This window comes from Corvus hawaiiensis, chromosome 5 (genome assembly GCF_020740725.1).
Source record: "Corvus hawaiiensis isolate bCorHaw1 chromosome 5, bCorHaw1.pri.cur, whole genome shotgun sequence".
Taxonomy (NCBI): domain Eukaryota; kingdom Metazoa; phylum Chordata; class Aves; order Passeriformes; family Corvidae; genus Corvus; species Corvus hawaiiensis.
Window position 1 is genome coordinate 71,999,282 of NC_063217.1, and position 24,139 is coordinate 72,023,420.

General features: G+C 40.4%; 1 protein-coding gene across 4 annotated transcripts in view; it reads left to right on the forward strand.

The window, feature by feature from the left end:
- SEC24D (SEC24 homolog D, COPII coat complex component) overlaps positions 1-24,139 on the forward strand; it is a 57,257-nt gene that overhangs the window by 9,561 nt on the left and 23,557 nt on the right. The window contains exons 1-8 of one of the 4 annotated variants that reach the window (XM_048304761.1): positions 2,772-2,868; positions 7,942-8,124; positions 9,017-9,143; positions 10,538-10,686; positions 12,032-12,316; positions 13,074-13,195; positions 15,892-16,003; positions 17,305-17,432. In XM_048304761.1, the coding sequence (XP_048160718.1) occupies positions 7,986-8,124; positions 9,017-9,143; positions 10,538-10,686; positions 12,032-12,316; positions 13,074-13,195; positions 15,892-16,003; positions 17,305-17,432 (1,062 nt within the window). In that variant the 5' untranslated portion in view covers positions 2,772-2,868; positions 7,942-7,985. Of the gene's footprint in view, positions 1-2,771; positions 2,869-4,648; positions 4,718-7,941; positions 8,125-9,016; positions 9,144-10,537; positions 10,687-12,031; positions 12,317-13,073; positions 13,196-15,891; positions 16,004-17,304; positions 17,433-24,139 lie in introns of those variants that run through there. The other 3 variants (XM_048304765.1, XM_048304763.1, XM_048304764.1) reach the window with 3 other exon arrangements.

Sequence of the window (24,139 nt, forward strand, 5' to 3'; positions counted from 1 at the left end):
TTCTGTTTTATTGAGTTTCAGGGAAAGAAAGTAGTTTTAGCTAACAGGGACCAACTTAACAAAAGGTCAGGCCCTTGGCTTTAAGGCAAGTGCCCTGCTCTCAAGACCCAGAGTGTCTCCTAAGCAAATAATAGCATTAAGTACTCTTTCCCTTGCATGTAGTTTTTCGTGCCCAAATAGAATTTTTTGCTTTGCAAAATGCCAGTAAACTCTACCAACAGTCTCTGAGGTAGGCAGTGAATGCCCTCTGTGGTGGTCGATTTTTGTCTTCTGTTTGGAGGAGTTAAGGAGCACGGAGACAACAGGGGCTGTCATTGTGGACTTACCAGCTGCCAGTGATGTTTAAAAGGGTTGGGGCAGGGAAGGAGTGAAGCACTCCCAATCCTTCCATCCTCTGCAGGGTATAACAAAATTCAGCCATTTCTAGGGTGAAACAATGCAGCTGTTCAAAAGCTAGCAGCAGCCAACAAAATATCCCAGCTCACAGCAGGGAATAGAATGTATAAATAGTCTAAATGAATTTGTAGATTAATTCAGACAAACAGAATACAAGTTTATGAACTGGAATTGGATTTACACTTCTTCTCATCTAAAAACACTTTTTAATGAGCATGAGGAGCTAGGACCTCTTTGTGCTGAAAGCAGCCTGAGGGGTAGCACAGCTTTACCATCACTGTGGAGTGGGAGGTCAGCATGCAGCAGAAGGAAAATGGGAGATTCGCTGGCATGATCCGTGTGCTCAGCAATCCCTAATGGCCTCCCAGTGGCCTCCCTGACTGGGCAGGACCCATTGTATTCTGGGTGCTCTGATTCACAGCCTGAGTTACCTCAGTGAAAAAAACCAACAAACCAGTGAGGAATTAATTCTTCCTTTATAGTGGCCCCATACCACTATACTGGGTTATAGTGGACAGTCCCTCCAGGAAGGACTGTGCCCTTTTTTAAGTACCCCTATTAACACGGAGTACTTAGAAGATATACAGCAATGAATGTATGCCCAAGATTTTAACACTACTGCGTTGTTTTCCCTGAATAACAACACCTACATTAGTCTGGTATTCTGAAAACCCTTTGCTGTTTTCATTCCCTATAGGGCAGTGTTTAAAGGGTGCATTCCAATAATATTTTCTAATTGCCTTTGAGACTGTCTAATCAAAATATCACTATTCACTTCTGCTGTACCCTCTTTCAGGTTTCTACTGTGCTTAGCTTTCTATATTAGAAATGTAGCTGACTCACAACGCTGATGTGTTTCTTCTTACAGTAGTGTTCTAATTCCTGAAATAGTACATCTTTTCTTTTTCTTCATGTAGCAGTTTCTAATCTGACACATGATTTGTTTTTTGAGAAGAACATAATTACTTCAAAATTTTATTTGTTTTCTTTATACCAAAGCCTTTGCTTTCATTTTAATCAAATACAGTATTTTGAAATATAATTTCCATTTTTCTTGTAAAGCGCTTTACACTGAGCTGTATGCTGTTTTTCATAGACGTCAAATATACAGTAGGCAAAATATTAAAGAAGATTGTAGGGATTATATGTAAGCAAGACAAGAAAAGAAAGTAATCTTTTTTTCTGTAAATAGTTCTTAGGAGCCTTCTGATGTGCAAAAGCAAACCTGTAGCTTTGTCTGAAGTACATACAAATGAAATTAAAAGAAGAAAAACAGTTTCAACAAAAAGAGTGCCTTTTAAAATGCATAATCCTTGGAGTTTTAGGAACTATTCCTTGTGATGAAATAGTCTTTTCTTTGAAAAGCATACCCAATATTGACCATATCTTCCCCTAGAGAAAGGTTATTCTGATTCTTCCTGGCAGCTTGTAGCAAGGCCATATTTTAAGGACATCCTGTAACTGAAAAGGTTAGGATAGGATTTAGGTTTCCTGGAATCACACGTTGTCTTAATGTGATGTGCTATGAAATAGAGACAGGAGATCTGCACAGTTTGTTCAGCAGGGGCTTTTATAGATGTGCAGTAGTAATTTCTGGGAACAGTCCAATCTCAAATTATTTGAAAAATAGCAATAATTAAAAAATAAATTTAATAATGGTCTCTGAAATATTTGACCTAGCCTTCTACAGAGCCTGTGTTGGTTCTGTAACCAATAATCTCCCAAGCTGATGGCTATGTGTTTTCTTAGTTTCAGAACTAACAGAAAAAATTGTAGTGAGAACTTTAAAAGTGAGATTTTAGAGACAGGGAATTAGTTGGGTTTTTTAACATAGAAGAAAAAAACATATAGATTTAGACAAATTCTATTTACTTCACCAAATTAGGTCTGAAATATATGAAATCACATTGGTTTTCAGCAGCATTGCATAGGTACCACTAGAGGACAAATTTTCCAACCAAATTGATTCTCTTAAGAAAGGTAATTTAACCTAAAAGGTCACCATTACTGACAACGACAGAGAACAAACCCAGTCTGATTCTCAGATTTCATGGTACAGTTTAATTAAAACGATTTAATAAAATTACTTACAATAGTTTAGCAATCCTGCGTTCTCATTTTTGTGAAATTACTTTCTACATCAATAACACATTTAAACCTTTAATGATGTTTCCATGTTTCTGAAACTGAAAACCTTAAATTACTTTTAATTTTATGGGTGAAAACTGTAAATAAATCCTACTTGTAGCTTCCAAACATCCAGACTGTGACATGCTGCATGCCTTTTGTCTCAGTGTGCCAAGCTAAAGGACAACAGGGGCATCCTTGAAAAAAAGAGGCATCTTGATCCATTTCCAGAGTGGGCCTGAATTAAGGGAAGAACTGCCAATGCCATGGCTTCTTCTTGCTATCTTTTGCTGATCTCATGTTTCGGTTTCACTGGAGCTGATTTCAGGGAGGAGAAATCTGATAGTAAGTATTCAGTGGCCAAGCAAGTGCACGGTTCCTCAGTGCTGAGTTATCCACAGCGGCTTACTGTTAATAGCTCGGAGCGAGACACAGCAGGACTGGTGGGACAGTGGCTGCCTGTCTCCCTGGCGAAATAGGGAATGTCCAAACTTAAACCCATTCTTTTCCTCAGCGGCGTGGTATTTCAGAAGAGTTTTGCATAACTTCCATGTGTCTGTATAACCAGGAAAAGAGATAGGGGCGAGGGCTGAAACTACAGCACAGCAATGATGAAAGGCATTGGTTTGCATCCTGCTTATGAAGAGTCACTGATACCCTGCAGCCAAAACCACATCCAGTTTAACTGACGCTTTGCACCTCAGGGATGAAATTTTCCATTCTGATTAGACAGTTGGGGGAGATTTGAAAGGTTTTAGACTTTTCCTGACATATCCAACAGTATTGGCTCTGATAACACGCGGAAAAACAGCTTATATTATTTAATGGTGAATCCATTAAACATCCATCAATTATTTAATGGATAGCAAGAATAAGATAGGTCAAGCCTTTTTTTTTGCCTACTTTGTGTTGCTTGTTGAGGTTTCTAGTGAGTCTTTCATGTAAAGGATGCCACTGTGTATCTTCATTTTGACATCTGTTTCAAAGGCATGGTTTTGTTTGTTTTTTTTTTTTCCAAATTATTTTGTACAGTAATGAATGTTTTGGACAGTTTGTTTTGAGGTCACAGCCATTACTGAAGTATAGCTCTAGGTAAAACTGTTTAGTACTTTCAAAAGACTTATTGAGGTTGTAGAACAAGGATAAGAAAGCCTCTGGAGCCTGAATTCCAGATGCATGTAGGTTATGCAGCTGTTGTAGCGTGATTCTTGGGGTTGTCCTGTGCAGAGCCAGGAGATGGATTTTGATGATCCTTGTGGGTCCCTTCCAATTCAGGATATTCTATGATTCTGTGCTTCTTTGAGTGATTGCTTTTTTTCATCTGCCACTTTCCTTTCTTTTTACTTTAACACAATTAATGTTTATTTGTGATTGGGAGGAAAAGTAACTTTACAAATACATCTTCCTCATGTTACTTCCAATCTCTCTCATGTTACTCCCATGTTTCTACTTTGTTAATTAGAAAAACATTGCCTATCCTGTAACCACGGCAGCATTTTTAAATGCATTTGAACAGTAACTAAAACCGGAGTATGCAAATGGACAAAGTACCTGCATCATATTTCACTGTAGATATTCAGGTAGCATAATTTTACATACATATATGCAAGATAAATATGTGTAAAATGTAGTTGTAAATATACACGTACGTCTTCGACCAGGCAGCTGACGACAGGATGAGAGGACACTGTCTTAAGCTTCTCCAGGGGGGGGTTAGGTCGGACATTAGGAAGAATTTCTCACAGAATGGATGATTAGGCACTGGAATGGGCTGCCCAGGGAGGTGGCGGAGTCACCATCCCTGGAGCTGGAGGCGTTTAGGGAAAGCCTGGACGTGGCACTGAGGGACATGGTTTAGTTGACGTGGTAGTGTTCGGTCACAGGTTGGACTTAATGATCTCAGAGGTCTTTTCCAACCTATTTGACGTGATTCTGTTTTTCAAGCACATACGAGGGGAAAAAAAAAAGCATCCCGCTTGTAGCACTGCTCCGTGTTTGGAGAGCGATGCGGCCCCTGGCGCAGAAAGAAATACGGTCCTTGACTGACCGCCCCGGGCTGCCCTTCGCCCCCGCCCGTGAGGGCACGGCCCGGCCACGGGCGCGGCCTCGCCGCCCGCACTGCGCAGGCGCCGCCTGCTCGGGCCGCCTCAGACGTGGCACTCGGGCGCGTCAGGGAGCGGGCGCGCGGCCGCAGGTAACGGTCCCAGCGGGCGCCCCCGGCTGAGGCGGCACCGCGGGGACAGCGCGGGCAGCGGCGGGCCGGGCACGGGCCGGGCACGGGCCGGGCACGGGGCTCCGGCCGCCCTCGGCAGCGGGCAGCGCCCAGCCGCGAGCACCCGGCGGCGGAGCGCGGCCCCGGGCAGGCACAGGTACCCCCGCGGGGCGGGCGGTGGCTCCGAGCGCGGGGCCGGACCTGTTGCGACCTTACCTTACGGCGGCTTAAAACTCGTAGGCGATGGGGATAGAAAAAGTTATATGCGTAAAGAAGTGTAGAAAAGCTTTGCAGGCTTGGCACTGAATGGGGGGAAATTAAGATTTTGCTTTCATAGCTTAGTTCGCTGTATATTACTGATATGTATGTAGCTATATTGCATTCTCTGTGTGTGTGCAGCGATATTCCATTATGCGTGCGTGAGCCCGTGTAGATAAAGGTGCACACCCCCGAGATTGGGTCCCAAATTGAGATTGCAGCGTGCCGTGGGAAGCGACAGCACCTCTGCCTGGATGATGTGTTGAGGAGCACCGCGTCTCCGAAGAAATACAAAGTTAATATTTCTCCTTCAAGGAGCCAAGGACGCGAGCCTGTTCTTGTTTCTGTTGTCTTACTTCAGCTTGCACACAGCTGAATTTTACATCTTCACAGAGGCACCAGAGTGTTGCATAGGTACAGTCCTCTGGAAAAGATGACAACCTATTCTGTAATAGAGATGAATTAAATTCTGCAGCTGTTCCTCACTGCTGGTGTTGTTCCCCAGGTTATGGGGTATAAGGTAAACTACTGTTTGAAACAGGGAGAAAAAAGTTTTCATGACCTTCTGTGTGAACTCTTTTCATGGTGTGGTGGTGCATCCACATCCTCCCCTACAGCATAATTTCTGAAATGCTCATAATTCTTCAGGCGACCTTAAAACACTCATTTGTGATAGTTGGTACATATACCTATCCTGAGAAGAGATTAAATATCCTTGGTGCTAAATAGAATCTGGAACTGTGTTCGAAAAACTTGTATTATTTTGTCTATGATTAGAGCTCTTGTCTCGCTTCAGCACAACCTCTGTGTGTTTATACTGTCTGTGGGAAGTTTGACGTGGCAAGATTTTTTTTTTCTGTGTGTGTGTGAGTAAGCTGTGGAGGAAGTAATTTCCTCTGAATGCTCTTGCAGCTTAAGGTGCTGGTTGTTGCAGCTGCCTCTAAGTGAAAATCTCTTCCTTTATATAGATATAGAACACATGTATGTATATACCGGTGTGTAGGTAATGTAATGCTAATTTAGTGTCTTTTGGAAGAACTAAAGTTCTCACTGCCACGTCTTTTCTGATGGAGGTGGGGGAAGGAAGAAGGTACAGCTGGCAGCACCAAGCCTCTGATTAAACATTTTTTTTTCTTCTCCCTGTGTTTACCTTTTGAACTAATAAATAGGAAAAAACTCCATAGGATTAACTCCCAGAAGCAGTTAACTACTGCAACTGAGAAATCTTGTGCTGCATTGAAGAGTGTGGTTTAGTGGGTTACATGGGCGGTGTGTGGGGAGGGCCAGGCCCTGTAGACAGCTCAGAGTGGTTTCATGTTTGACATGGATGATCAGTAAAACTGTTGAGGTTTTTTTCTTCAGAAATATCTGTTTAATATGAGAAGCCTAGGAGTGAGCTTTCTGATAGGGATAACTTTTCTCTACTGACATGTCCCAGTGCAGCATAAATTTATCTGTGTGTTCTTGGAGATATAATTTTGAGGTGCTTTTGTGTGTGCTTCTGGAGCACAATTTGTGATTTATTTTCGTCCAGTTTCCATGTTTAAAGATGACTTCACAGCTTGAGCTTAAGAATGTAAAGTACAGATTGTTGGGAAAGCTATTTGAAAGGAACACTTAACACCTGAAATGCTAATTTATGCTGTGTGTCTTTAGTTCTTTGGGGATGCCTGGCCTGTGTGCTTGGGACTCTACAGGAGTAGCAAATGCTCATTCAGGGTTTGGATCCTCAGCATTTCTCATGACAGTTTACTTTGGGCCTCAAGAAAGTGAAATTCTGTTATTACTAAATTCATTCTGTTACCAAAATAGAAGTTCTAGCGTGCAAAAGAGGAAGCTCATTATCAAGGCTGCAGAGTGTACAACCTTAATGACTTTTCAGATCCCTTCGTGGCAAGGGCACTATATCTGAAAACTAATCTGGTGAAATACAATCATATGGTTTGGCAGTGCAGGATTCTTCAGATTTTCTGCTTCTAGAAATGATGGCAATTATCAGGGCGCTGTTTCCTGAAAGTTTTCTAAAATGTTACTCTGTCCTGTTTAACAAAATCAGACCACAAGAAAGAAATTACGTGTCTTGTGAATACTCTCATTAGAAAACCCTTTCTGAATTGCTTTTTTCCAAATGCTGCGTTTTGCTTGTTTCATTTTCTTTAACAACCACAGGATCAAGATGTGAAAGCTTAGGGAAAAGATACCTGATAACAGCAAGGGCAACATACAGTGCTGGGGCCATACTGCCTTAACTCTCCCTTGTGGAATATATTGTGCTCATTTTCGTCACACTGTGGAGTTCTGGAGTAAAAAGGCTGCTCAGGCCTGGGCCAGTAATGCAGAAGACAACCAGAAATAGGAGCTCTCTCTATCCTGTACTTTATTCTCTGTTTCACCAGCATCAAAAGCAAGGAATCTTCCATCACTTGCCACATCAGTGGGGCTGATGTTGAAGGTTTGTAAAAGGTTTGGTGGAAAACTGGTGGAAAACCAAAAATAAGGTATGCTAGCGCAGGAGAAGGATTTAACAGGGGAGTTTTCTACTCTGGTCATTTCGCCTTTCCTGATATTTCGGTGTGTTCTGTGTTCTTTGGGATGGCTAGTATTTGGGGAGCAGGATTCAAAGTGTATTTTCCATGTGTAGTTGAAGTCAAGGTTCTCCTGGTAAAAGGAGTAGTTTGGGACTTTCCTTTGAGAGTTTTTTCCATCTGCACATCCATTGCTTACAGTTCTCTCCATGGGCTTAGGAGATATGAATCCCATTTAAATGCAGTACATGGTAATGCTGAGAAAACTAAGCTATCAAGCAAAACTATTTTTTGCCCCTAACTTCAGGTCATTTTTTGCCTTCAAATGTGTCTTTTATCTTTTTGGGAGGGAATACAATTCACAGTCTTTTAAAATGCACAGAGAGTGATGAATAGTAGCAGGTGTCATTTTTCATTTTGCAGATTTCTGAAGAGGACACAATACTTGGAATGAGAAAATTGCCATCATGAGTCAACAAGGTTATGTTGCAGCTCCTCCATATTCCCAATCCCAGCCAGGAATAGGACGTTTTGGACCACCTAATTCTTCAATTCATTATGGACATTATGGGGATCCTAACTCCTCATACTCAGCACCTCAACCAGGTATTATTTTGGCTTAAAATTTGTTTTCAGAATCTACTTTTCTATGAAGATGTTTTGCATTTCTTTCTACCTTGTGTAAGTTTTACACTGATACTGCAACAGGAAATAGAAAAAAAGTTTTACCCAGTTTCTCTGAAACTTCGTATTAAAGACAGCAGGAGTTGTGTTACTCTAATCAAATGCAGAATATAGTCAGAATTCTGATAGAAATGCTTCTGGTAATTGACTTATTTAGAACACTTGGGGAAAATACTGGTTTCCATACCAGATAATTTTTTAATGTTAGAATAATTTAAAGGGAAAAAGAGTTCAAGAAATACAGTTTGAAAGGCTGCTCATTCAGCCCTGCTGTTTACATAAACTACAGTTTCTTCACAGTCACTATACTAGATCTGAATTAAGAACCATTTTCAGCACAGGAGAGCAGGTTCTACACATGGAAGCTCTTATTGGTTTTTATTTTTAAAAGTTGTTTAAAGTTTTCATTCTTACCTTGGTCTCTGAAATCAAAGGCACCTCTTGTTTCTACCTTGAAATCTAACTGAGTGACAGGGAATTACCACTGTCCCAAACTGGCAGTTGCAGGGTCTGTTTGTTCATTGCTTTTTCTTACTGTCCCTCTTGGGTTCTTTGCTGGAAAGTTATGAACTGCTATTTGTTTCCTTTTTACTCTCTCTTAGTTTTTCGTATCTGCTTTTATAACTGACCAGAAATCTGTGCTTTCTAACAGAATCACTGAGATTGGAAGGGACCTCTGGTCCAACCCCTCTGCTTAAACAGGGTGACCCAAAGCTGTTACTCCAAATGCTAGAGCAGAGCTGCAGACCTGTATTTCTTGTCTATCTTGTTCTTTCTTACTGGGTTTTACATAAAAGTGCTTAATCTTTTGCAGGTGTGTCAAAATCAGCTGTGCCTTTTGGATCTCCACCTCCTGTTGGGCCTCCACCACCTGGTGCACATCAGTTCAGCCAGACCAGTTTCCAGAATGGGTCTGGTACGCCAGGACAGCAGCCACACAGGTGACTGGAAGGGATTAATACCTGGCATCTGAGCTATTTGATCTCTGTTACCTCTTGGTGAAAGAGACAGGAATGGGAAGGGGAGAAAACAGGGATGGGTGAAAGCTGTAAAAAGAAATCTTTGAAAAAGGGTTGTGTGAGGGGATAGCCAAGCTTTATTACACAATACTTGTGTTGCAGGTAAAGTGGGTCAATATGCAACTTTTTTATTTAATTCTGTCGAATATTATTATTTTGCACATCTCCCAGGAGTGGCAAAATCAGTTTGTGTACTCATAGCTCCTTCAGTTTTAGTGAACTTGACACCATGTAATAACATTCTTCATGTAGTTGATTGAAGTCTTAACCTGCTTCTGTGCTCTTTAGTTGTTGTATAGTTATTTCATGTCAAAGTAGGGAAGCCTGTTTGTTACCACTGTGTGAAGGAGGACCCAAAAAGACTGGTGATCAGTTGTTCAGGATGATGTCCTCATGCATGGGGAGAAGTGGTGTCCTGAAGATGAAAAAGCAAGGTGAACACAGTCAGGTTGACATGACCCAGCAAAATACTGATTCTCTTCCTGAGCTTCCAGTCAACTGCACATCTCCTGTTCTTCACCTGATCTTGTTTTTTTTTCCAAAATTGCTTAGAGGTCCTGTTCTAGGTCAGGAAATTTCCAGATGAAATTTCCAGTGAAGTGAATTCTACTTCTCTTGAAACATCTGGGCCCATCCTCAGTTTTCCAAGGGGTCACAGGAAAAGCTGTGTTGATTGTCTTTGGGACATAGCCTGAGATCTTATTTTACCACAGTGAAATAGTCTGATAGAAAGTAACTTTGTAGGCCACATGTCTATTACTGCTTTCTTTTCTTCAGCTATTTTTCTTGCATTCATGTTTTCCGTATCTGATAATCATGACGTTTTTCCCTACCCGCATCTTCTTTTTCTTCTACTACAGAGAACTCCTCAACAGTTTCTCAGTTCCTTTTCTTCTCTTCACAGATTTTTCTCCTAATCTTCTTCACCCATCCCTGGTAGGGAATCTTCCTTTATAAGCTTGGAGAGGGGATGGAGTGCTGTGATATGTTCAGAAGCTTGTGTTTCCTAATCTTCGGGCTTACAGTTATTACTGCTCACTTGCCATGGCATACTCACTCTGCTTTGTTTCTAACAAGTGTGCAAACAAACATGGACTGCCTGTTTTTATTAAACAAGTCTGCAATCTCTCTGTCCTTCGTGTGCCTCGTGTATTTTAATACAAGTGTATGTTTTCTGAGCAGAATGTGGGCATACTCTCTTAGGGTTTTGTCCTAATTAATTGTTTCAGCACCACCTTGAGGAGGTGTGAGATCTTCGAGAGTTATGATTGGTTGATGTAATTTTTTTGCATAACTGCACTATTTTTTCCCTTTAGGTATCAAGGCCCTCCACCTCCAAGCAACACAGGACCTTCCTATCCTCCCTACAGTCATCAGTCACAAACAGCCTTCCCGAATACTGCATCTGCTTCATCTACAGCACAACTCGCTGACCAGTTCAGCAGCATGCAGATAAATAGCTATGGTAATCGGGTTTATCTGATTGACTTTTTCTCGTTGAAAGCATTAGGACTATGATAATTAGAAACTTACCAAACTTCTGTATAAAGAGAAAATGAGACCTCTGACCACCATCATTGGCTTAAGTTCTTTGAATTTTTTTATCTCATCCAGTTCCTTAAATCAGTATTATGGGCTTAATTCTGAATTGATGCTTGACAAACCTTCCATAAAATTCGAGTATCCCATCAGTCATTTCTCACATTACTTAGTGAACCTGTCAGTAACAGCCAAGGCATGAGCAATAATATGCAGACAGGGTTTAATTTTTCTCAGCTTTTTACAGTTTCTCGAGTTATGAAACTATTTTCTTTTTTTGTCTAAACATTTTTGGGTTTTAATCTAAACTTATCTGCATTTATTTTGATGTTATACCATCTCAAACCTAGGCCATGAAGATGTGATCATGTGATGCTTCCACGTAAATTAATTCCAACCACAAGTTTTGATATGTATGTAAATTATGCAAAATACATGATATAAACAATTTAAAAAACAATTATGTAAAATATAGTGTTCTCATATATGCTGGGAAGCTTGTGGTTTGCATGTAAAGTCTTTTTTTCAGTTAACATATGTGACAGAAGATGTATTTCAGTGTTTGTATGTGAACCCACTGGTCCTTTTGCTTCAAACCTAATTTTGGTTATTTTTTTAGCTCTCCTTAAAATTATTTTGCCATAGGTCTTTGGGGAAAAATTTGACTAAAAAATGTAGGTTTTGTAAAGTAATAAGTATTTACAGATTGTATGTCTCAAAACCCCGTTTCCAGGGTTTTCTTAATTCTGATTGGACTCTGGATCTTATAAACAACAAACAATTCATTGCCAGTGTGTACAAAATAATTCCCACGTTTCGTCTTTTAGTATCAAGTGGATTTATTTTCCATCAAACCTGTAATGGTGAAATACAAATAGCAGACTAGCAAAACCATGCCACATAAAAGAATTGCATTATTGAGCAAAAAGAATGTTGTTTCACATTCTGAAATGAAGTATTATTTTGAAAGCGGAGTGATCTATGTGTGTTCTAGTGAAGAACTGTCTGACTCTGGCTTCCCTCTCTCTCTTTCCCCATCTACCCCAGCTGCAGGGTTTTATTGCAAATAGCACCAAAAGAAATAAAATGAATGAATCAGCTGAGACTTAAACCATGATTTGTCATGTGGACAGTCACACAGAGTCCCCATAAGGCAGCGCTGTCAGTATGGGAGACTGTATTGTCTATGTGTTACAGAAACGTGTTGAGCAAAACTAGAGCACCTTTGACACAGATTTGGTAGGCTATCACTTTTGACTCATCTGACACAGTTTCTTGCTCAGGTCCTGCCACTGCTCCGAGCTCTTGCGTGTCTCCTGGGCATCCAGCAGCTTTCCAGGGCCCACGACTGCCGTCACCAACCCAGCAGCAAATGGATTTGCCACCTGGAGCACAGCTTCCTCCTCCACCAGCAAATAGTGTTAATGGCCTTTGTGCTCAGCCAGCATTGCCTCCTGTGGCCAGGCAGGGTGGAATCCCTGGACCTGTCCCTCCAAATCCTAGCTTGCAACAGCTTCCAGGACAGCCTCCAGGGCCTGGATATCATCCTCAGCAAGGTAGGGAAGGATGTTTGTTTTGTAATTGAAAACAAAGCATGGAGGGACACTCGCTGGTGGAACTGTGTCCGTTCATGGCTGAATGTTCAGCTGACTGGGAAAAATGAAATTTGAATTCCCCTTCTGTAGAAGGGAAAGATGTGCATTGTCAGTCAGTACACTTGAGACAGGCTCTGCTTTTTGCTCACAAGTTTAGCCCTCTATTGAGACTGTAACAAGAAAAAGATTAATTTGATTCAGAAACGGAATTATGTGATTAGTAACTGGTGAAGGCACAGCATACTGTGGGAAGGAGTTTTTCTTACACTCTATAAAGGTATAGTCTGCTTTCTGTCTTGTAGTACTGTCATGAGCAGCTTTCAAAAATGCTTTTCTATAGCAATAATGGATTGTAACTGAATACAAAAAGCCAGTTAATGACATCAGCTTGCATTGACTGAAGTTGGTGGAGAGATTCTCACTGAGATAATGACCTGGCATGAAGTAGCTGTGGTAATCTCTACCAACTGTCCTACTTGACATAAACCTGAAAACTTTGGAGCCAAAGTTGTCACATCCAATGTTGTTCTTAGTTTTTAAAAACACAAACTAAAGCCAAACTGAGCCAAAGAAATCCATTTCTTTTAGTTGCTGAAAACAGAGGGGAAGGAGGAGTTGTGTTTAGCTGAGTAAGAATAATTGCATGGCAGAAGTTGATGCTAAACATTGATAATAGAACTTAAATACTTTAAATGAATTGTCATTTGTGACTCTGCAGCAAACTATGGTCCTCAGATGACAGCATCTCAGCTGTCATATCCTGGTGCTTTTCCTGGTGGTCCAGCACAGCTCTCAGGCCCACAGCAGAAGAAGCTTGATCCTGACTCTATTCCAAGCCCAGTAAGTAATGTGGCACTAATTTTTTATAAAAGTAACTTTCTGCTGCATTTAAGATAAAGGAATGACATTGCGTTTGCTTTCGCTGGTGAGGGTTTTCATAACATACATGGGTTGGTTCTCAACATACGTTCTAGTTTTTGCAGTTTCCTAATTTGTGCAGTTTTGTACTCTGTGCTGTCAGTTTTGGATCAATTAGTGCATGAAATTAGTTTGAGTACCGAAGACGTTTTGTAACTTTATCTAACGTGGGACATACTCATATATATATGAGTATGTCCCAAACACTTTATAGGAAATACTTTACTAGGAATTCTCAACAGGATTCTTAATGTGACAGTGAGCAGTACTGAAGAACTACTTGTGTTCACTGGAGCTTATCACATTTCCTTTTCACTCTGAAAAGTTTGAAGGCTTAAACTTGGTAACAGATACCAGAAGTAGGATGTGTGCAGAATACAGGTACGTGAACTCTAGAACTGCAGTCCTGGCAACGCTGAGAAGTCACATGCTCAGAAACCACTTTGCCTTTTGATTTCAAGAGTTTCCCAGGCAACTAGAATTATTTGCCCCAGCCATCCTTCCAGTTGCTGCAGACTTGTAAAGATTTCAGTAGCCTGGAATATACCGGATGCTTAAGCTTCATGCAAGCTGAAGAGGCTCAGCTGTTGAACATGCACTGGTGGGGCAGTGTCTCTTAGGATGGTGCTAGAGAAAACAAGGTCATGGTTGCATCCATCTTTCTGAAATAAAGTAGTCTAATTGGTATGCAAAGAAAGGGCTGATCAGGCTCAAGCAGCATTTAACTTCTTTACTGGAAACAGCTAATGGAAATAAAAACCAACAGTGTGCTAAACTCATGGAGAAAGTGTTCTGGTGCCCAGAGTGGTTCTGGCAATCATCTGGCAGGTCAAAAGGTCCTCAGAGAGTCAGAATTCTTGAAGCAGGCTGTGCCCTGCAGCTTCAACCTAGAACTTTTTGCTTTAAAAAATGTTTTCACCACCACACAGCAAGCTAGTCTGGGTGAAACAATCTTCCACTTCTTGGTGAGGCAGGTTTGCTGTACAGGAAAAACATTTTTGCAAAAGCCTCACACTGTGTAGTATGAAACTGTCTTGCTTCTTTAAATTGGAGTATTCTTCTGTCCTTCCAAAAAAGATTTTTTTTTTACCCAGTGATGGATTTGATGTAAACACCACCCCCCCCCCAATAACTTTGGAAAAACTCTTGTTGATAATCCCCAAGGATTAATGTAACAATTGCAATTACCTGTTAAAGGCAATTTTTAACTGAAAAGCATTGTGTAAAAAACCCCCTGAATCAAGTGTCTGTATAAATAATAAATGCCCTTAGGTCAATCATTCCTAGTGTTTCAGTGCAATGCTTTTTACGTTAGAGGGATAAAATGATCTTGTCTAATTTAAAAAGAAAAGGGCAGGGGGAGAAGGAGGTCTGGCATGAAAACATGGGCTGATGTCTTGTTTCAATTATGCACGTAGCATAAACAGCCTTGACTACAACAGCCATGTTAAAATACGTTAAAAGGTTTGTTTAAGCAGCACAGAGAGGATCAGAATGAGTGTTTAAAAGAAACATGATCTGGGTCAATGTCTGTAAAGGACAAAAAGCTAATTCAGAATGAGGAATAAGTATGACCATGTGTATTTCTGTTGTTATATTTAGATTATATAATTATAGTAGTGTTGCCAGATAAATTTACTTATTATCTGTAGCCATTGTTGATTTATATTTCTCTTACATATGTTAGAGGTTGATATGTACCCTGACAACATCTATGAAAACTAGCATCTGGACTTTGTCAACAATTATTTCCAAGAACAATGATATATTTAGGTCAGTTAGCTGCAGAATACCGTGGCACATTGATCCTTTGCAGAGCTACGTCTCAGAGTGGTTTGCTTTCTTCAGCTAGTGGACCTTTTTAGAGCAAAACCTTTTTCCTTCTAATGCAAGAGTTTGCTATAAGTATACAAGCCAAGGGGGCAGGGAAAAGTAATCAAGCAGAAGATCTAACAAGCTCTCTGAGGAATGTCTTGTATATTTAAATTGCAGTACAAAAAACTTCATTGATGAAAAAAAAGTTACAGGCCCCAGACTATTTTCAGTGTGTTAGGAAATACCTCTTGGACATTGATCAGTAGACTCTATGCAACTAATTTAGTTTTTCTTCTCTGTTTGCTTTCCAACTGAGGCTTCTGAAGTTCCCTAGTTATTATTAGAAGTTCATGTGCAGTGTAAAAACACAATTCCATGAGGTGCCAGCAGCAGTGGCAAAGCCAGTTTCAGAAATTCCCTGTCTCATTCTTCTTGCCTCCCACAGCTGTTTGGCTGCACTCTAAACCAGGTTGCTGAGGGAAGAAGGGGAATGATGGTATTCTCTCAGTGATTCGATTTCTGGTGTGGAACAAAATACAGCTTTATATAACTTTGGTTAGATCCTAAAAAGTGTCAGACTTAAACCTGAGTGAGGGACCATGTAGAAGTAACAAGAAGCAGTGTATGGGAAAGGAATTTGGGCAGTAAAGTCAGCTGCATGAACTTTCACGACATTATGTTGTAAATTGTTATAAACCAGGCTTCAACTGGAGTCGTACTTAGTGTAGATCTTAGCCTGTTCATGAATGTAGCTGAATGCATGACTTAGCTTCCTCATACTGTTCTTGCTTCTTATTCGTCAGATTCAAGTAATTGAAAATGATAAGGCTGCCAGGGGAGGGCAGGTCTATGCCACAAACACAAGAGGACAGGTTCCTCCCCTTGTCACCACCAACTGCGTGATCCAGGACCAAGGTAACTGTCCTTGTTACTGCTCTGGGAGTCTTACTAGGGGAAATAAAATATAATTTAAAAAAAACCCCCTAAATTCTCAGATTTCTCATCTGAAAACGATGGTATTCGCTCTAAATTGGATGTGAAACTGCAAGCTTCCTTTGAACAGAAAAAAAAGGGGGGAGGAGGAAAGTGGGAGTTAAATTCTTACACCTTGGGTTAACACCTCCTCTACCCTTCCTGGCCTTTAAAAGAATATGAATAGTTGAGACAACTTTCCTTTTTAACTTAAAATTTTTGAAGGTGTTACATTTCAAGTTGAAAATCCTTTTTGAATTATTCTGAAAATTTAAAAGATGGACACTAGAAGAAGCAGTAAGACTAGGCTAGCACTGTTACCTTTTAAGATACGAATTTCTATTCAAGTAATAGGGGCAGTGTGCAAGCTGTCTAGTAGATGTACGCTGGCCAAAGGAAAAATTTATCTGCCTTTGCTTCTGCCTGGAGCCTGGAAGTACAGTCTTCCACTTGCTGCTCTTGACAGCAGGCTCAATATTTTAATACAGGTTAAACTGGTGGTGTTATTCAGCCCAGCAGTAACTTATCAGTTTTTAGATAAACTGTGTAAAATGTACAAACACACTAAGATTTTTTGGCATTATCTGAGAATGGGATAATGCTGTTCTGATGATCCAAGAAATTCCTTTCAAGAAACTGAGCAGAGCTGGAGCTTGTTGGTTACAAAGGGAGCATCAGGAAGCTGATTCCTGAACTCCTTTCAGTGCTCTTGTTTGCAGCAGACAGCAGTTTCTCGTTGAGGGACCTAAGCTAAATGTGCTCCTGGAAGTGGGGTGATGACTTCCGCACCCTGTATTTTGCAATATAGGTGAGCATGGTGATGTTAAGACAGATACAGTGTTTTCTGAATCAGAGCTAGCTCATTAGAGCAGTCTTAACAGTAGGTATTAGTCTGCCTTATTCCTTTATGTACAGTGTTGACATGTCCACTGGGATATCATCCATATTTTCTTTTAAGATCTTAGATATGAGATGTTTCCAAGTCATCTACTGAGGTTCTTGTTGCAAATAATTGTGGGGTTATTCTTGGTGTGTTTAAATCTCTGCTTTATACTCAGACTGCAGGAAGAGATTTAACCAGAGGGAGGGGCAGTGGGCAGAAGCCTGCATGGGAGGAAAAACAAGCATGTATTTAATGTAGCACATGCACTTGTTGCTCTGTGTTGTTTGGGTTTTTCTGCTCCGTGTTGGGTTGGGCAGGTTCCTTCTGCCAGCCTTTCATTGTGTGCTGTTGTGTTTTGCAGGCCACGCCAGCCCTCGGTACATCCGCTGTACCACCTACTGCTTCCCAGTGACTTCAGACATGGCCAAGCAGGCCCGCATCCCCCTCGCAGCCGTCATCCAGCCCTTTGCTGCTGTTCCACCAAACGAGGTACGGCGTACTGAGTACCAGTCCTCTGTGCCTCTGTCTCCAGGTTATTGCAGGCTTGTTCTGTGCTTGGGTTGAGGGAGAGGGTGTTTCATCTCAGACTATGAAGTGGTATGACCATAAAGAGGTGGCGGAAGATTGAGATTTACTTGGGTCATGGTGCAACTTCCAAGGATAAAAATTTTTGTTTGGAAAAGGTACAGGAGTGATGATTCTCTAATCTGAACTATTGGATTCCTGGTATTCCCCTAACTGCCTCTAGTTTATGTCAGCATTGTCAGTTGCTTGCTCTGCTGGAACTCCATAGTTTTAGGCAAAGGTATTAAAAGATGATGACCACAAATTGTATCAAGTTAATTTTAAGATGTGGAGAGTTAGATTTGAAGAAAGACATTTTTCCATTGAGGTCTTTCCAAAATGATTTAATTTCACCACAGACCAAGAGGACAATTTTCTACTTGGACAACCTGAGTCGTAGAAAGAAGACAAATGTAACCAACCATTTTTAGCACTCATTTGAAGGCACTAACCTTTTCTCACATAACCATCTCTAACGACCCTTCATATTCAAAACATATCCCTAATTCTTCTGCAAATTATGTCTGCAGTATTCTCTGGTCTTAAGACAAATACATAGGTTTCCTGCCACCCCCAAAGGATTTTATCAGTGGCAGGGATAAATCCATTATTCAAGTGCAGCGTTTAGCTACATCATCTGTGGGATTACCTTGCTTGGTCTTCATCTGCTGTGTTCTCCATTGCTTCTAAATTCTTTAGCTTCTAAACTCTGCAAGGTCTGCAGATTGCATTTCCTTTTCATGTCCTACGCTGATTTACTCTCAGAGTGCTGCGTCATGGGAAAAAAGCAGGGATTTCATCAAAGTTGTAGTATGTGATTGTGTCTTCAAAAACTCCTCATAAACTGCCTGCACAGGAAAGCCTAATTAAAATTGCTAGGACATTCAGTGCTTGGTTTTGCAGTCTGATTTTTCTTTAACTTTGTTTTATTGCTTGTAAATTCTTAGTAGTCTTTTTTTTTATATATATGTTGGAAAAAAGCAGATGTTGCTCTTTATCAGGATGGATAACTTCCAATCCAACAGACCTCTGTAGGTCTGTAGAATTGAGAGTATTATTTTAACAGGGTAGAATGTAGTTATCTTCTCTGGTCCGCAGGGAAATAGGATGTATTACTGATGGCTCTGCAGATACAAAGTCTCACCATTTGTCTGCTAGACAGCAACTTCAAGTTTCGTTCCAGTTCTTGAGGTAAATGTCCAGGCTTGGCTTGCTGCCCCTCGCCGAATTTTCTCCTAGATGAAACTCCTCCTGTTGCTTCTCCACCCCTTGACTTTATCAGCCAGCCTTTGCTCTTTACCACCCTTGATCCTAGTTTCTGTGCCCAGGTAGCACTTAAAAATTCCACTTTCATGTTAGCTCTTCATTTGTGCTTCTTTCACTCAGAGTCTGCCTCTAGTCCTTTATGTTTCCCACACATGGCTTCCTTGTCTCATGCATTTTGTTTGGACAGGGTGATCAGTGAGTTGCTAAAATCTAAATCTCTTCTGCATACATAAATTTGCAGTATGTCCAAACATTTGTGCTTGGCCAAGTTCAGGGGGGTTTTCCTGGGGTTGGCAAAAAGATATGCTCGGTGACCCACCCATTGTGAAGTGTTAGTGCTCTCAAGCTGTTGGAAAGGTCAGTGGGGCTCATTAATCTGTAAAGAGCAGTGTGTTTTTCCCTAGCCTCTCTTTTGGAGGAGCCTGAAAAATGTCTTTCAAAACTGGCAAAAGCCCAGTGTGGAAAATTTTAGTCAGAACAATTACAGCTTGGTAAAATTGTAAGAACTAAGGAGATAGTGTTAGAGTAGGAAGAGCTGGGCAGTCTTAGCTGAGGCAGTTTTTCCAAGGCTTGCCTGTGCCCTTTGTCTTCACTGCTGCTGCCAAAATAAGATCTTGCTCTTAAGATTTCCAAATAAAAATGGTCTTCCATATGGGATTTATAACTACTTTAATTTTGAAAGGCCACTTAATTTGAAAGAACTGGGCTTTTTATAGAGGTAAAATACATTCAGGGGCTTATTCATGTTTCTGAACTTCCTAGTATGGTGTGTTCCACCTGAAACTGACTGCCCGGCACAGGAAGTTCTTTGTTTCAGAATATCCACGCTATTTTAGAGATAGTGCCTTTTAGCAGTGTCTACAGGTGATGCTTATCACGTGCTGTTGGGTTACAAAGTGAAAATCTGTCTAATTTCTTTACTTCTTGATAAACAGCATGTTATCCATAATAACTGCAGAAAAAATTTAGTTAAGAAAAAAGAGAAATAGCTTAGTCTTTTGGCACTGGCAGAATTAGGTATATGTATGAAAGGGAGAGCCCAGTTTTGTACAGACCTTACTCTCTTAATTGAACACAGTCACCCTTTGGGTAGATGACTTGTAAATGTAATGAATTTTTTTAGAAAATAAGCTGTCAGTTGCATTCCCGGAAACAGTAACTCAACTGGAAATTGAGTTCTGGGGATTTGCTTCCTTTGACTAAGAATACAAGAGGAGTTGGAGATACAAGATCCTATGAGCTTTCAACTAAAAGGTTTAGATCTAGTGATTTGACAGTGTTCACACACTTCCAGTTGGAAAGTTTTCCAAAGGGGAAAAGGTAATTTGGGATTTCAGAAAGTCTGAAACGCAGATTTAAGTTCATTAGTCACTGTGGGTTCTTTTTGGCCAAGTGGAATGTCTACACAGAGGAACTGGTGTCCTGCCTCCAAAAGTGAAGTGGGAGTATTAACATGCAAAGTGAATTCTATTTTATTTTTTTTAGCTAAGATATGAGAAAGCATTGTCAGGAACAAAAAATTGTCACTTGAACAGGAACATCTTTTGAAGAGGTGTACACCAGGTATCTCCATTTCCAGTAAATAACAGGATACAAATTATATCTGTAGGAGAAAATAAGAACAGAAAGTGAAATCATAATTGTGGCAGATAAGGATGTTAAATGAAAAGATCTCATGCATGTCTTTGAATAAGTGTAATGTGTTTCAAGTGAACCCCCAAACAAACAGGGTTTGCCACTACAGTGAGAAAGAAATGAAAAATGTAACCTTGTAAAGCTGCGCAATGAAAATGTTGTAGAGAAGCCATAATTAAAATTGAGATAGTAACTGGTCACACTGAGGAAAAGGTCACAAATGAGGCTTTATTTCAGAAATGTTAAATCACACATGAGAGGGAATTTAAGACATAAGTAGAGACCACTCAGTAGAGATGGTTGGAGGGTTGTGTTCAATATCCCAAGAACAGGTGAGTTAGCAGCCCTTGGCATGCAGGCACTGAACCTCAGAAGAGAGTGAAAGGTATTTGTTCAGAAAAACCCTCAAGCTGAGAGTTAGTGGGGGAAAATTCATGGTGGGCACACAGTCTTTTAGAGGTTGCTGCAAAAAACCTGCAGCCAATCTAGAAAACCACAAACTGGTGAACATTGCACATGCACTATTTATCACTGGAAACAAAGGCTGTTAAAGCATTCATGCCTTCCCTCCTCTGCCAGTGTCTTAGAAGCACTACAAATTTCAGAATCTTATCTTCACCAAGTTCTTATTTATTATTTCTCAAAAATAACTGTTCATTTTCACTGTCCTGATTTGGATGATCTGTGGAAAGTATTTGTTTGTTACAGATTGAGAGTACAGTATCATTGTTTGACAGAACTTATTTTTAGTCCACCAGTGCTTTAGCAACAGTCTATAAAAATAAACTAGCTCTCACAGTTATCATCCTAAACCAAGCCCTACATGAATTTATTTTGGAGATGGATGAATGTTTCCAGAGCCTAAATAAACCATGTGATCTTGATTTAGCATTAATACTACTTTCCATCAAAAGTTAGTTAAAAGAGTATTTCATGTTGTAAAATCCAGTATAAACAATTCAAAATAATTGTTTTTAGCTTTAAATATTTAAATATCTAAATTGCTGCCTTCTTTGCTCCTTCATAATTTTGTGTCATTTTTCTCTGCCATGCTCTTTCCTATTTATTTGAATTTATTGGTTTTTTAGAAATATTTATTGGTGGGAATCTAATATTTCACTTCCATTTTCTCCTCAGTTAATTAGCTAGTTAAGAGAATGGAATTGCTTCTCAGAAATGCTGGTGTTCATGAGCTAAAAGCCATTTTACCTTTTTAGAATAGTGAACTTTGATGAGGCCCGGTGCAGCTGAGATGTTTGGAAAGCCATGATTTTTACAGGGATGATAGTATGGGTGCCTAGATGGAGTTGTAAGGTTGGCAGCAGCTAAAAATCAAGTGAGGTGGATAACTAATGATGTGATCCAATGCTATCAATGTCTTTTTTTGTTTTAGGGATGTCCTCATGCTCTTCCAATCTACTTTGGACTCTGTGGTACCCAGGTGCTGTTGTCCCTAATTTATAGCTAGTGAGAAGGGCAAGCAGGCTGTGGCTTTAGTTTGAAGCACACGTTTGGACAGACACACACATTCATTAGCAGTTATGTGCTTGTGCAGAACTTGGGTTTGTGGAGAGCGAGGAATGCTTAGTCTGCAAGATGAAATAATTCCTATTGAATGTCTTGCTGAGGGCTCCTTTGTATTAAGAATGTATTAATAAGCTGGCTCTGAAGAACAGATCCTTGAGGTGCTTGCTGATAACATCTCCCCACCATCGTTTGAGTTTTATGCTTTGATTTCTGTCTTTTATTTGGTTACTTATTCACAGGAGGCTGTTACCCCATTAGAGCATGAGAGCTTGGCTAATTTAAGAGTTCTTAACAGGGGATTCTACTGAAAGGTTCTTCCTTCAAAAGGATTACATTATATCAACTAGGTCGTGCTTATCTGTGTGGTGGCTGACTCCTGACAGAACTGAGTAATCTCTGTCGTGACACCCCTCCATGTGAGCAGGGTTAGACACTAAAATTGTCCATACAACTTGTAAGATAGTAGTTTTAAGGAAATTGTTTGAAGAAAAGGTTCTCCAAGAGATACTGTTGACACTTCTGTTGTGCTGTCTGTATTGGTTATTTTATGTGTTCTGGTGTCTAGATTGTCCAAGATCCAGCAGAGAATGATTTTGTCAATGTCTTTGGGTTGTTGTGTTTGTTCTAAAACATGGTGGGAGTAGAAGCCCTGCATATGCGATGTACCTTAATACATGTTTCTGTATATCATGCTTGTGTGAGCCTAAACACAGATTTCCCAGGTATTAAAATCCTTGTTGGTGCTCTCATTTGGGAGAGAACTGAGACTTTGGGCTCATAGTTCTGAGTCTGCTTGGAGCGGACATCTTTGTTGCTCTGTCAAAGCTATTTTATTTTCATTTTTTTGACTAACTAGTGGCAGGTTAATGTCTGGGGGTTTTGCTAAGCTCCTGTGAGGTGCTAGACTCTGCCATGCATGGTGTGGAGAGCCCAGAACTCTCAAGCATCTCCAGGTGCTTCACCCAGAAAGTGTTATACCACTCTGGAGGTCAGTGCCTGTAAGCTTGGTTTCACAATGCCTAATTTAGAGGTGCATAAATCCTGTATTAGATGAGGCTTCCTTTATGGAGTGTGCCCTGTGCTAGCCTGCATTTGGTAGTAAATCATTTGGAATTGGATTGCTTCCCAAGACTGCATCATCATTTTTTGTTAGCCTGTAACTACACTCTGTAACTAGAATGAGCATTCAGAGACCGGTTTAGCAATGGCTTTTGCAGCAGAGCTTCTTGTAATTGAAGCAAGTTTTCTGATTTACTTTCTTCTTTTTGTTTTTAATATACATTGAAAAACAGTCCTAAAATGTACCCTTTAAAATACTTCTGTGGTATGTTGGTCCCTGCACCGCTGTTGTTATGGTAAGGATGTAATTCTGACAGAGATGAGGACAGTGACTTGAAAATGTAACATTTATATAAATCTTACTCATATTGTAATCGGAGTTCCTGACTAGTTTTATACAAATTTGAAATTTAGACTGAGAAGAAGCCTTTATAAGGATGTTGCAATTAGCTTCTGGTAAGTTGGAGACTCTTGACTGTCTTTCAGATTTGTAATGGCAGAAGAAAAATCTAACTAAGCAGCAGTACATAGAAAAGGGAAATAAAAAGTAATAGTTACATCCATTTAATTAACTGGCCAATAACACTGATAATTTGTTTTGCCAACAAAAATGGCACTCAAGTTAAAAATCACTTGGGCTATTGATCTATTCCTTGGAAATTCCAGAGAGTCAGAACACACTGGTATTGACTAAGTTCCAGAGAAAAGGTTTGTATTTTGCTTTTTAAATTGGAGTTTTTCTTGCATTTCCAGCTTACACATATTTTACTTATCTATGCATATTATGCAATGTTGTATTTTGGATGCCACCATGTAAAGTGTCATTACAATGGAAGTTGTGTGCTTGCTAAGGTAGAGGCACAGATCATCTCCTCAGCCCCAGAGTGCGGATCAATAGAGCAGGTCTGTGCTTCACAGGATTGCTTTCCTCATGTCATGGTTTAACCCTAGGCAGTTCACTCCCCCACCAGTGGGAGAGAATGGCAAGGGTAAAAGCTGGGAATCTCATACCTTGAGACAAAGATTAATAGGGAAAGGAAAAGCCACGCACGCCAGCAAAGCAAAACTAGTAATTAGTTCACACTTCCCATGGGCAGCCAGGTGTTCAGCCATCCCCAGCAGAGCAGGGCCGCATCACAGTAATG